This window comes from Symphalangus syndactylus, chromosome 22, assembly GCF_028878055.3.
Source record: "Symphalangus syndactylus isolate Jambi chromosome 22, NHGRI_mSymSyn1-v2.1_pri, whole genome shotgun sequence".
In the NCBI taxonomy this organism is placed as follows: domain Eukaryota; kingdom Metazoa; phylum Chordata; class Mammalia; order Primates; family Hylobatidae; genus Symphalangus; species Symphalangus syndactylus.
The window spans coordinates 12,203,331-12,217,118 of NC_072444.2; the positions used below are offsets into that span (position 1 = coordinate 12,203,331).

The window sequence follows — 13,788 nt, forward strand, 5'->3', positions numbered from 1 at the left end:
AGTAACACTTTCATGGTGACAATTACACAAGATGATTCAAAAATGCAAAATGGCAGCAACATGCACACCTGGCTAAAGCTAGAAGTATTTTTTTATCTCAAAATAAGATCTGTGATTTAAAGGATGATTCTTTTTAATACTTCTATTTTACTGACTTGCTTGTACTACTTAATTTGCTTTAAATGAGACGTACATGCCAATTAACAGGAAATTTTAGAAGAACTACGTCCTTCCAGAATCCATGGCAAGGAAGCAAAACCAATTTATTTGGTTTCTTAATTTTTCCTAGTTTCCAAATACAATTTTGCATTGCCCCCACCCGGTCCCTCCCGCCACCCCCACCCTGATTCTTAAACACTTCCAAAAGTTGCCTGTGCAAACACTTTTCTACCCATGTATAATACACATTTGAAACTGAAATCTTTGTGCAGAGTTTTAAGAGTCTTAAAAAAAAAAAAACCCTCCTTGGCACAAGAGCTGAGGAATAGTCAAGCTTCTTTTAAATCATCAAACACAAAATGATGAAAAGTGGAGAAAGCACAGTTAAATGAAATGAAAAAAAAAAAAAAAAAAAAAAAAAAAAGAACCTAGATCCGCAGCTTTCATTAGCCATCGTTACAGTCTCTCGTCCACAAACACTGCCCGGCTCCCTTCCCAGGGCACTTTACTGGAGGCAAGTGCAAAACACTGTGGTGCTTTCTGTTCAAAGAAACAGAAGATGTAGCTGTGGTGGTAACGGACAGCCCAGCTACCCACCAGTTTTACAGCAGGATCCGCAGTGAGCTTGATACAGATAGAGGATAGATGACGGTAAAGGGGGAAAAGAGTTTAAAATTATCAAGTTTCCTCTTGAAATGTCTTTTCCCAAGGCACTGTGAAGAAGACTGCTGCTAGCAATTTTCTAGGACTAAACACACTGATGGGAATATAAATATTTCAAACACAACCCCTGTTACATTCTTATAGCTAGTTTCATCACTTAGGTCTCTTCTTAGCTTAAATGATGCTCCTTGAATCTGTTTGGTCCTTGGAGGGGCAATCCATTTTTGTTTTCTGTAATATTGACAATCACCTTCTTTAATGCAGCTATAACATCAAAGCTCTGTTAGGTTACTTAACCCTTCACTCTTAAACTAAAAGTTTTCATTATCATCTCATGTGAATCCAATGTGCAGGTTTTGCTTGCTTATTTAAGAATAAAACAAAACAAACGTAAAGGGTTAAAAAACAAAAACTCTGCTTTTTTTTTTCTTCAAGAGGAAACTATGTAAGAATACATAAAAGGCAAAGTTGGCTACTTGAAATCCAAGAACGGTTTTAATGTGTTGGCCGAGAAAAATAAACTGTAAAGTTCTGTGAGGTCTTCTAAAAATTTACAAGAAAAACTGATGGGCAGTTCTAATCAGACTTGGATGTTATCTTTTCCCCCCTTTTTAAAAATGACAACAGATACAGTTCCACAAAATACAAGAGAAACTGTTTTTTTATCTTGACTGCCAGAGACGCTCCTTTGCAATGCCTTCCGGTAACCAAATGTTTGGGCACAACACACAGCTGGCCTTCATTTCTTCAGGGGCTGGTAAACAGAGGCATTGGGGTCAAGTCCAGAGGGGCTGGTCTCCACAAATTTGGAAGAGTAGTGGGGGGAAACAGGGCTCAGGGGGCTGGTGGCAGCACTGTATGTTATGCTGGGCATGACGGCCATGACTTCGGCTATCTTCTGTTTTAGGTCCTTGATTTCCTGATCTTTCTGAAGGATTTGTCCTGTAAGATCAAAGACCCATCATTAGTGAAAAGGGAGGCCTCACCCAACACAATATCCCCAGGGGCCAATCCCTGAGTAGATTCGGTTCGGTGTGAGCAGCTCCAGGTTCGGTGATTTATAAGAGCAGGCAAACTTGTCCTGTAATGGGACACACAGTAAATATTTTAGGTGTCGTGGGCCATATACGGTGTACTATCTTTGTCATCTTTTCTTCCTAGCCGTGGAAAGATGTAAAAACCATTCTTCATGGGCAGGCAGTACAGGCACAGGTGGCAGGCCAGATTTGGCCCATGGGCCACAGTTTACTGATTCTTGGCATACAGCTAAGAAGGGATTCTGTTCATACAGGTGTGATTGATGTAAAGAAGTCAGTTTCCAGGAACCATGTTTTGAACATGGCAGTCACCTATGACGGAGTAAGAGGGCTAGTGATTTTGATCTCTGGCTCCACCTCTTCAGCTGGAATTTTTTTGAGAGGACAGACTCTCTCTGAATGTCAGACCAAGGAATACGGCATAACCAAGGCCTCAGACTCAGTCACAGTAATACGCTTCTGCCACCAGGTTCTCTGACAGAAAGCAGAGGAAGCTCTGTGGCTGCTGCACTGGGAGGAACGCTAGTGTGATCCACATCGCTTGCCCTTACTTTGGCAGCATCACCCTATTTAGCCTTCCAGCAGGCTTGCCCTCACTATGCTTCAGTTTCTTGATCCAGTCAGCTCCTGCTTACCTCGGGCCACTTCCTGTCCTGTGTGTCTCCTGCTTTCTTTGTGAAGCTAGCTAAATCTTGAGAATTCTGTTTCTACTTCCTCAGCAAAACTTTCCCTGAGCCTCCTGTCTAAATTAGCTTCCTACAACTCCTAAATTCTTTTTTTTTTTTTTGAGATGGAGTTTTGCTCTTGTTGCCCAGGCTGAAGTGCAATGGCGAGATCTCAGCTCACCGCAACCTCCGCCTCTCCAGTTCAAGCGATTCTCCCGCCTCAGCCTCCCGAGTAGCTGGGATTACAAGCATGCGCCACCACGCCTGGCTAATTTTGTATTTTTAGTAGAGACGGGGTTTCTCCATGTTGGTCAGGCTGGTCTTGAACTCCCAACCTCAGGTGATCTGCCCACCTCAGCCTCCCAAAGTGCTGGGATTACAGGCGTGAGCTACCGCGCCTGGCCTAACTCCTAGATTCTTAACACACCCTCAACTTCCCTTTCTGTCACTTATAATGACAAAAACTAACACATAGGGCTTCATATATGCCAGGCATGCTAAATGCTTATGTATACTAACTCATTTCTTTCTTACGACAACCCCATGATGGGAGAATTATTATTATCCATTTTATAGATGAGGAAACTGAGGCATAGAGAAGTTGAGTGACTTGCTCAAGGTATACAGCTAGCGACAGAGCCAGGATTCAATTCCATGCAGTCTGTTTCAAATGTACACTCCTACCTACAGCATTCTTCAGTCTCTGGCAACTATTCATTTGGTGATGATCTGTGTCCATCATCTCTCTGCTGGACCATGAGTTCCATGAGGGCAGACACTGTGTCTACCTTTTTTTTTTTTTTTTCCACTGTTAGCTCCCTATTGCCCAGTCCAGTAGAAAGCTGGAGTTCTACAAGTTGTGTATCTTGCTCAAAGTCACTTAGTTATCAAAAGGTAGGGCAGGATTTAAACCCAGGACCACTTTGTTCCAAAGCCCCACGTGACTTTCATCATGCTATGTAGCTTCCTGGTCTTCTAGGGAGACCAGAAGAAAGACATGGCTGGTATATGTAAAAGCACTTAGAACACTTAGGAGTAGTCTTTCAGAAACTTAAATGCTGGCCAGGTGTGGTGGCTAATGCCTGTAATGCCAACACTTTGGGAGACCGCGGTGGGTGGACTGCTTGAGCCCAGGAGTTCGAGACCAGCTTGGGCAACATGACAAAACCCTGTCTCTACAAAAAATACAAAAATTAGCCAGACTTGGTGGTTCACACCTGTAATCCTAGCTACTCAGAAGGCTGATGCAGGAGGATCACGTGAGCCTAGACGGCGGAGGTAGTGAGGCAAGATCGTGCCACTCTACTCCAGCCTGGGCGACGGAGACCCTGTCTCAAAAAAAAAAAAAAAAAACCCCACAAAAATGCTTAAAAAAGAAAAAGGTTGCATCTGAGTTGCATTAATTTTGAGATTGCTCATGGGTCCTATAGAAGACAATAATCTATTTGGAATATAAGAAAGCTTGGCAGTATATTTTTTAAAAGGATGTAGTAGAGATGAAAGCCATTTTGGTTTTGTTTTGTTCATTTTATTTATTTATTTATTTATTTATTTTTGAGATGGAGTCTTGCTCTGTCGCCAGGCTGGAGTGCAGTGGTGTGATCCCTGCTCACTGCAACCTCCACCTTCGGGGTTCAAGCAATTCTCCTGCCTCAGCCTCCCAAGTAGCTGGGATTACAGGCATGCACCACAACACCTAGCTAATTTTTGTATTTTTAGTAGAGATGGGGTTTCACCATGTTGGCCAGGATGGTCTCGATCTCTTGACCTTGTGATCCGCCCGCCTTGGCCTCCCAAAGTGCTGGGATTACAGGCGTGAGCCACGGTGCCCGGCCTGAAAGTCATTTTGGAACCAGGATGTATCAAATGATATAGAGAGTAGGAAGGAGAAAAGCAACAAGAGGTTTGATTTAAATTACAAAGTTGGGTTCTTATTAGAATATCCTGAGCACAACCCTGGAGGGAGGGAGTGGGGAAGGCAGCAGTGAGAGCAGTAGAAAGGAACTGCCCCCCTCACTTCCTTCATGTCCCCTAAGCTTCAAGGAAGCATCAAATATCCACCTTCTCTTTGAACAAAATAAGCCTCAGATGAATAAAATACCTAAAAGCATCTGATATATGAGCCACTGTATCTTTTTCCCTGCCGATTTAAGTTTGATTTCTTCAATCAGTAACAGGAAAACATACCCAGTGCTTTGGAAAAAGTTCTTTTTGCTTCTTTGTCACTTTATGAGGATTTCTGGGCTGACAACAGAGCACACAGTCTGAGCTGGGAAGCCAAGCTCCTCTGGCTACTCTGAGGCCAGGTGCTGCTTCACGCCAGGGGGAATCTTTTCCAAGTTTGCAAGACCAAGTAAACAGGGTTGAAGCACTGAGGGGTGGCCACTCCTCAGGGAGCTAAGCCAGGCAGGCAAAAAGAAGTCAGTGTAAGGTCAGAAGCTCAGCTTCAAAGCAGGATTCCTGGGAACCTTCTTAAATGCCTTTCCTCGAGTCCACAGATTAAAGCAGTGTGATTCTCAAACTCCTTCTCTTGCTCAATCACCTGTGCCATCCCAAGCTACTCCTGCGCTTCACTAACTTCTCACAACTTCTAAATCCAACCCCTTACTCCCAGGGGTTTGGGCCTCCGTCTTTGGTTTAGGCCCAAAGTTCCCACTGACTGAGGAATATTTCCTACTTGGGTTTCTGGGGAGTACCTTCAAATCAAAACATCCAAAACCAAACTTATTCTTCCTTCACTCCTTCTATCTGTTCTGCTCTCCTTCCTTGGTTCCAACAACTTTGTCCTTCCAGAACTCTCAGGCACCTCCACTCTCCATTCATCTGTCTGGCCCGTCCGCCCTCCCCATACTTATCATCTCTTAGATAGAGGACAGTGGTAACTTCCTCACAGTCTGTCTCCACTCAGTCTCACCCCTTCCATCGGTCTTTCACATTGCTATAGGAGGGAGATTTCCCACCTAACAGTCTGAACACGTCCCCTCCTTCTTCCCTCAGGAAGATCTAGGGAATACCCTCTCTAGTATGGCTTCATTCATGGTCCCCTACCCTCCCACTCTTTCCTTCCCTGCCCCCAGCTTAAGGCTGCTGGACTGCTCACCTGAACATCCCGGCACCTTCTTTCCTTTGTTTATACTACTTCCTCAGGCAACATGTTTTTCCCTGGCATTCTCTGCTCTTGAAATTCACCCTCAAAGCCCACTCAATGCCCCCTCCTTCACGAGGCCTTCCCTCATCTCCCTCTGGCCTTTCTAGCCCCCTGCCTCTACCTCATGCCTCTATTTTTCTGCTGGGCTCACCCTAGTTCAGCAATTCTCAAAGTACAGTCAGGGTCCACAGGCTCAAAACTACCTTCATAATAGTACTGAGACATTACGTCCCTTCTTCATGCTCATTCTGTCACAAGTGTAAGTGGAGTCTTCTAGAAATTAGGTGGAGTGTGAAATCACAACAGAATAAACGTAGAAACAGAGCTAAGAAACTATCTGGCCGGGCGCGGTGGCTCACGCCTGTAATCCCAGCACTTTGGGAGGCCAAGGCGGGCGGATCACGAGGTCAGGAGATCGAGACCATCCTAGCTAACACGGTGAAACCCCACCTCTACTAAAAATACAAAAAATTAGCTGGGCGTGGTGGCGGGCGCCCGTAGTCCCAGCTACTCGGGAGGCTGGGGCAGGAGAATGGCGTGAACCCGGGAGCTGGAACTTGCAGTGAGCCGAGATCGCGCCACTGCACTCCAGCCTGGTTGACAGAGCAAGACTCCATCTCAAAAAACAAACCAACAAAAAGAATCAAACTATCTTCTACTAAGTCAGACATTAAAGAGATCTGCTAAATGTAAAATAATGCCACTTTTTCAGGAATTTTTTTTTGTTTTGGAAAATAGAGTTTCAAATAAAAAAGTTATTTATATTAACATGTAATATGTTTGTATGTTATTTTAAAATGAATAATTAATTTGGCTGAGCACAGTGGCTCATGCCTGCAATCCCAACACTTTGGGAGGCTGAGATGGGAGGATCTCTTGAGCCCAGGAGTTCAAGGTCAGCCTGGGCAACAAAGTGAGACCTCGTCTCTAGAAAAAAAAAAATTAGCTGGGCATGGTGGCACATGCCTATAGTCATAGCTACTAGGGAGAGGCTGAGGTGGGAGGATCACTTGAGCCCAGAAGGTCGAGGCTGTAGTGAGTTGAGATTGTGCCACTGCACTCCAGCCTGGGTGACAGAGCAAGACCCCATCTTGAAAATAGATAAATGTTTTAAGTTTTAATTTCTAGTAGGTAAATATTGATAGATATAATCCACTTGAAATAAACCTCTTTGGGGTAATAATTTTAAGAGTGTAAAGGGGTCCCTAAGACAAAAGTTCACACAACCATGTTGTATTCATGTTTGTCTCCCCCAGAGCTTCTAGGACAATGCTTCGCACAGAGTGTGACTACTCTGTCAGTCCCTGTTGAAATATTCTTTATTTTAGAGACAAGGTCTCGCTATGTTCCCCAGGCTAGTCTCAAATTCCTGGGCTCACGTGATCCTCCTGCCCTAGCCTCCTGAGCAGCCGGGACTATGGGCAGGCACTGACACAAACCACCATGCCTTGCTTAAAATACTCTTTTCTTTCCACTAAGTCACCCATTTGAAAATTCTTTTCAGTACTCTATTTTATGCAGTACTCTATTTAGTACGCTACAGAGTACTCTGTTTTTCCAGTACTATACTCAATTTAGTACTCTGGTTGGATAGCTAATCAATTGCTTGGACAAAAATCCAAATTTATTTTTCTCAGGTCATGCCATGCCTCTGTTCAGAAGCCTTCCAGTGCTCCCCTATGGCACTCACGGTAAAACCCTAAGTTCTTTCCATCGGCCTCAAGTCCCACACAATCTGGCTGCTGTTACTCCTGCCTGCTCTGACAACTCTCCCCGTTATCACACAGGCTACAGCCCCTACCCTCTGCCTGCAGAGTACCCACACTCCCCCTGCCAGGCTTTTCACTTGCTGCCCCCCTCCCCGGAAGTGCTTTCCTCCAGCTCTTTACACGGCTCACTCCTCTCTCTTCCTTTGCGCCTCTGCTCAAATACTACCTACTCAAGGGATTTTCCATGATTGCCCTGTTAAAAAGGGAGACCCCTGCCACATACGTTCTGCCTCACCACGGCTTTATTTCCATCATTGCACCTACGGCCACCTGACATACTCCCTGCTGGTTTGTTTATCACCTGTCATCGCCAGGGCTGTATTTTCAAGGAATCTTATGGCGCTTGGCACAAAGTAGGTCTCAGTAAATATTGGCCAAGTGGATGACCATGGCCTACTCTCCAGACTCTCACCTGCGGCTCCCTCATTCGTAACCTCTGCTTCAGCCAGGCAGGCTGGCTGCAGCTTGGAACACATCAAGTCCCACTAGCTCCCAGCCCTTGCCTAAGCTGTTTCTTCTGTGTGGACCCCTCTACCCCTCACCCTCCACCACACTGCTGCTTCACTGGGCCAACTGCTCATCATTCAGGCCCACCTCAGACATCAGCTCCCCTGGGGAGGGGCCCTCTCCAATTCCCCAAACAAGTTTTGTCCCTGCCTCTTTCTATGTTCCCTCAGGCCCCATATATCCTTCTACCTAAGCACCTTTTGATGCCTCTGCAGTTCTCTACTTCTTCAACAACACTGTGAGCTCCTTGAACGTAGAAAACATACTATTCTCTGTATGCTCTGCACTTGACATGTTTTCATCTCAAAATATATCTGCAAATGAATTAATGTGATTGTTCCTATATTTCAATGTTGGGCACTTACCAAGACTCTTGAAGAGAAAACTGAAATGCTCCTTGGTTCAGAGCTCTCAGGAGAGGTCTGGCCTGTGCATCCCTGTGCATTATCAGTCACACCACCTCACCAGGGGCCCACGTTCTCCTACCTTGGGCAATCTCGAGCTGCCGCTTTGCATCGCCCAGTGCGGAGAACAAGTCCAGCTTGATTCTCGTCTCTGCGCTTAAGCTGTTCTCCAGGTGCTGTGTTTTGTCTTGCATGGCTGAGAGGGCTGACATTAACACCTCAGTGTCCTTCTCATTTTCCTTATATTTCCGAAGCTCCTATCAATATCATCAAAACAGCAATGCTACAAGGTAGTTTTGGCATCGATGTCTATAAATTAGCCTGAAATCACAAATTAAATCCCACTATTCTTGGTCTGGCCACTAGAACACAAAATCTGGTGTTTCATGGGTTTAGGCAAGTGCTAAATGTGTTTATATGGCAATATGCACAAAAACATTTAGAAGATAATCATTTGACTGTGCTGGGCACGTGTCTAGAAAACAATGGAATCTGCTTCCAAATAAAACACTTTTCTTATAAGCCTAATTCAGAACCACGGAGAACATTTTTCCTTGCTGGCCACGTGCAAATTATCATAATGCTGTAATCGAACTTGCCAAAACTCTTCTCTCAACCTGCATTAATAATTGTAAAAATGTTAATTATTTTGACAGGGCATACTGCAGAATAAGCCCACTTTAATGTAAACAATGAATATATACAGATATTTGAATTTTTCTTTTTAACAGAAAAATCCAAACTTATTACAGAGAATTTAGGAATATAGAAAAATTCAAAGAAGAAAATGAAAATTACTCATAATACAACACTAAAAAATTTAATATTTCTTTTAATCTTTTATGCATATGTGTATCTTTTAGCATAAGTGAAATATTATGTACAGTTTTGTACATGGTCTTTTAAAAACTAAATGATTTCAACTATTGTTTGAAAATGAAATTTTTATTGGCTGTACGATATTCCTGAATGTTTACATACCAAAATTTAAATGACTCTCCCATTGTTAAGACTGTTTTCAATTTTTTTGCATTTTTATACCACTATGATGAACATCTCTGTACATCACTCATTGGTGAGGTTTTAAAATTGTTTACCTTAGGCTGGATTCCTAAAAAAGGTAAATACTTAAAAAGTGCAAGATCTTTTCCAGAAAGTTACATTTCCACCAGCAATGTATGAGGCCTATTTTGTTGCATCCTCACTACGATTGATATTCTCATTTAAAAATTATCTGCTAATTTCATAGGAGAAAAATGATATCTACTTTTAATCTGCATGTCTTTCATGATGGGTGAGTTTATATTTTTATGATCTTATCAGTCACCTGTATTTCCTCTGAATTATTTGTTCACATCCTCAGCCTATTTTGCTATATATTTGAGCTTTCCTTAGCAACTTTTATGAGCTACAGATATGTTGAGAATATTAATTCCTTATTATAATATTTGTTGCAATATTTGTACCTTCCCCAATTTTTTCATTTATTATTATGATTTTTGCTTTGTGATTTTTTTCCATTGCTTTTATGTTTAGAAAATCTTTCCCTTGTTTCAAGGTCAAGTATATTTCCACCTAGTTTTTAAAAACTCATTTATTCTTTGTTTTTTCTGCCTTCAACTCTTCATCTGGAATTTCTTTATATGTGCCATGAGATGAGCTTCTAATTTTTTTTCTCCAGTTATTTAGCTATTCCAAAGCCTTTTACTGACTAATCCTTACCTTTCCCATCTATCTCTGATGCCATCTTTACTTTTTTTGGTATTTTTTTCGGTACTGTACTCCAGGCCATCATTCTAGTCCACTGACTTGACAGTAATTTTTCACTTGTCCCACCTGGCTCAAATTACTGTAACTTTACATATATATGACATTAGTTTAAATGACAAATATTTGGCTAAAGTATACATAGCCCATAAAACAGGCTATGTCCATAGCACTAGCACCTTTCCTATCATTCACTGCTATGAACAACAATCTGCAAGGCTCAGAGCCATGCAGGAGGGCCAATCCCCTGGCAACAGAAAGAGGGTTGGGGCTAAAAGGAGGTGTATAAGTTTCAGAGGACACTAATCTGGCCTACAACCTGAAAAAGTTAAATGAATCTACAGCAAGTTAAATCCTGGTATAAAACATACCAAGGGATTGTCAACATTGCTGGTTTGTATTAGAATCTGGCTACATTAATATGACTTGAAATGAGCTGGACAAGATTAGAACTTCAAATCTTTTTGTCACATAGAGATTTTTCAGATGCAATGAGATTTGATCTGTATTAAAAGGCATCATCTCTACACTGCAACACAGAGCACAAGTTTAGCATAAAAGTGGAATTCAAATACAAGGGAAGTCTTTTGTTCCCCCCTTACCTGGACTTTCAGTTCTAGTTCTCTGATTTGGTCTTCTTTCACCTTCATGTCCATCGTGAGCTTCTTGCCCTCTGCTTCTAGTTCTCTGATCCGATTCCGTAAGGTTTCGGTGCATTCTCCCCTTTTGAAAAAGAAGAGAAGGAAATAAAGTGATTTAAAAGACTATAGGTTGGGGCTGGGCCCTGTGACTCAGGCCTGTAATCCCAGCACTTTGGGAGGCCGAGGCGGGCAGATTATTTGAGGTCAGGAGTTCGAGACCAACCTGACCAGCATGGTGAAACCCCGTCTCTACTAAAAATACAAAAAAAATTGGCTGGGCATGGTGGTACATGCCTGTAGTCCCAGCTACTGGGGAGGCTGAGGCAGAAGAATTGCTTGAACCCAGGAGGTGGAGATTGCAGCGAGTCCAGATTGTGCCACTGCACTCCAGCCTGGGAGTCAGAGTGAGACTCCATCTCAAAAATAAATAAATAAATAAATAAATAAATAAATAAATAAATAAATAAAATTTTAAAAAAGACTATAGGTTGGCCGAGTGCAGTGGCTCACGTCTGTAATCACAGCAATTTGGGAGGCCAAGACAGGTGGATCACTTGAGGTCAGGAGTTCAAGACCAGCCTGGCCAACACAGTGAAACCCCCTCTACAAAAATTAGCTGGGTGTAGTGGCACATGTCTGTAATCCCAGCTACTCGGGAGGCTGAGGCAGGAGAATCACTTGTACCCGGGAGGCAGAGGCTGCAGTGAGCTGAGATGGTGCCACAGCACTTCAGCCTGGGTGACAAAGTGAGACTCTGTCTCAAAAAAAAAGAAAAAAAAAAGACTATAGGTTTACCTGTATTGTGGGATTTATATTTAATTTATTTTATACTCCAGGGTCTGTCGGGTTTTAGCTTTTGGCTCAGTCTGCTCAGTTCTCTGTGTCCTTTGATAATTTCAATAATACTCTGAAATAACTGGGCTGGGCATGGTGGCTCATGCCCGTAATCCCAGCACTCCCAAGGCCAAGGTGGGAGGACTGCTTGAGCCCAGAGTCTGAGATCAGCCTGGGCAACACAGAGAGACCCTGTCTCTACAAAAAATTTAAAAAATAGCTGGGCATAGTAGCACATGCCTGTAGTCTCAGCTATTCAGGAGGCTGAGCAAGAGGACAGCTTGAGCCCAGGAGTTTGAGGTTATAGTAAGCTATGATTGCACCACTGCACTCCAGTCTGAGTGACAGAATGATATCCTGTCTCAAAATACATACATATATATAATAATTATTACTGAGTGTCTAGATGAGCCAGACACTAAGGTACTTTACCCATACTACCTTCTTCAATCCTTATAACAACCTAGGGTATATTTATCCCATTTTCCAGATAAGAAAACTGAGGCTACATAGATAAAATACTAGTCCAAGATTACCTAGCTTTTAGGTCGTAGAACAGGGATAAGAACTGAGGTTTTCTGGCTTTCCAATCCAGCAAACTTCCCACCAGGCCATGAGACTTGAGACAATACACACAAAGCCAGATAGAACTGAACATGTACTATGTCCAGCAGGGGGCGGTGAACTAGAAAAAAAATTTTCCCCCCACTTTTGAGGGGCTATGCATTGGGACTTTTGTCTTTCTTGTCATAAAGTTGCCACAAGACTGGAGTAAACAGAAAAATAAGGGCACACCGTTGAGCTGCTTCTCAGGGCTATCATAAGGTTGAGCTAAAAGATATGATGGCAATGGCCAGTCCAAAGCTGGAACTGTCTAGGTTCCAGAAACAGCCCAATGAAGGAAGTAGGTGTTCTCTGCCTACCAAAAAGGAAGTTCCAGTCAGAGATTTATGCCCTGAGATTTACTGAATAAGTTATGGCAGGCCTGGCGTGGTGGCTCACGCCTGTAATCCCAGCACTTTGGGAGGTCAAGGTGGCAGATCACCTCAGGTCACGAGTTCAAGACCAGCCTGGCCAAGATGGTGAAACCTCGTCTCTACTAAAAATACAAAAATTTGCTGGGCGCGGTGGCAGAAGCCTGTAATCCCAGCTACTTGGGAGGCTGAGGCAGGAGAATCGCTTGAACCTGGGTGGCAAAGGTTGCAGTGAGCTGAGATTGTGCCACTGCACTCCAGCCCGGGTGACAGAATAAGAACTCCGTCTCAAAAAGAAGGAAAAAAAGAATAAGTTATAGCAAACAAGGACTGTCCAGGGATAAGATAAATAAGCTTAACTGGAAGCAAAAGGGATTTGGGGTAGACACTGAAACCAACTTGCTGATTCTCGGGCATGGGAGACACTAAGCAATATCGTTAAGGAACTGCTATGTCCTCCTGAGTGGAATTTTTCAGAAAGGGCAGGTGCTGGATGAATTGAGGAGAGAGGAGAACAGTCATCACTAGATGACTGTTCAGGAACATCTCCTGCAAGTATAAGTGCTTCAGAATGCAAATACATCTTCAAACAAACAACCCCACATTGTAGGCAGGCTAGTCAAGGGCCTTGTAAGTCTGTATAGATGCTGATGGGCCAAGCCAGCTCAGCCATCTGCTGGGGGGAGACAGGATCACACAGGACAGAGTTCTCACTTGCTGTTATTTCCTAAAAGGTGAAATGATTCACCAATTATCCTGCAAATGCCAGAACCCACAAAGAAGGCTATCGACATGCCAAAAGTTAAATTACTTAAATTACAACAAAGCAAAATTCAAGGAAAAATTACAGTTGAATTATACCACATAGATACAGATTAGGATGGAATTTAAAAGTGAAATAAATAATAATTTACCATCGCTCTATATCTGCAAACACCTAACTGATTCCCACATGCAGAGGGACTTCACTAGTCAAGAAAACAAAGGAAAAAGTGGTAAGTGAAGTAGAAGCAAAAAGAAAACAGAAAAAGCTCTTAACTATCTAATAGCTTTTGGAATACTTGCACACGGGGTACTTTCCAATGGTACTGGAGGTAGTCCCCAGTTTTCATCATGCCACAAATGTAATTCCATCTAGTAGAGACTTATGTTTCACTTTTTTTGCCATTTCATTTGACAGTTTGCTGATATCCATTTGAGCAGCCAGTACACAGTGCTTG

The 13,788-nt window shown here is 43.0% G+C and overlaps 1 protein-coding gene across 3 annotated transcripts in view; it reads right to left on the minus strand.

Annotated features, from left to right (window-relative positions):
• Window positions 1–242: 242 nt before the first annotated feature.
• Window positions 243–13,788, minus strand: part of MACO1 (macoilin 1) — a 68,782-nt gene continuing 55,236 nt past the window's right edge. For all 3 annotated transcript variants that reach the window (XM_063631548.1, XM_055261100.2, XM_055261101.2), the window contains 3 exons: window positions 10,722–10,842; window positions 8,435–8,609; window positions 243–1,764 (listed from right to left, as the gene is read on the minus strand). In XM_063631548.1, coding sequence (XP_063487618.1) covers window positions 1,562–1,764; window positions 8,435–8,609; window positions 10,722–10,842 — 499 coding nt within the window. In that variant the 3' untranslated portion in view covers window positions 243–1,561. The remainder of the gene's footprint in view (window positions 1,765–8,434; window positions 8,610–10,721; window positions 10,843–13,788) is intronic.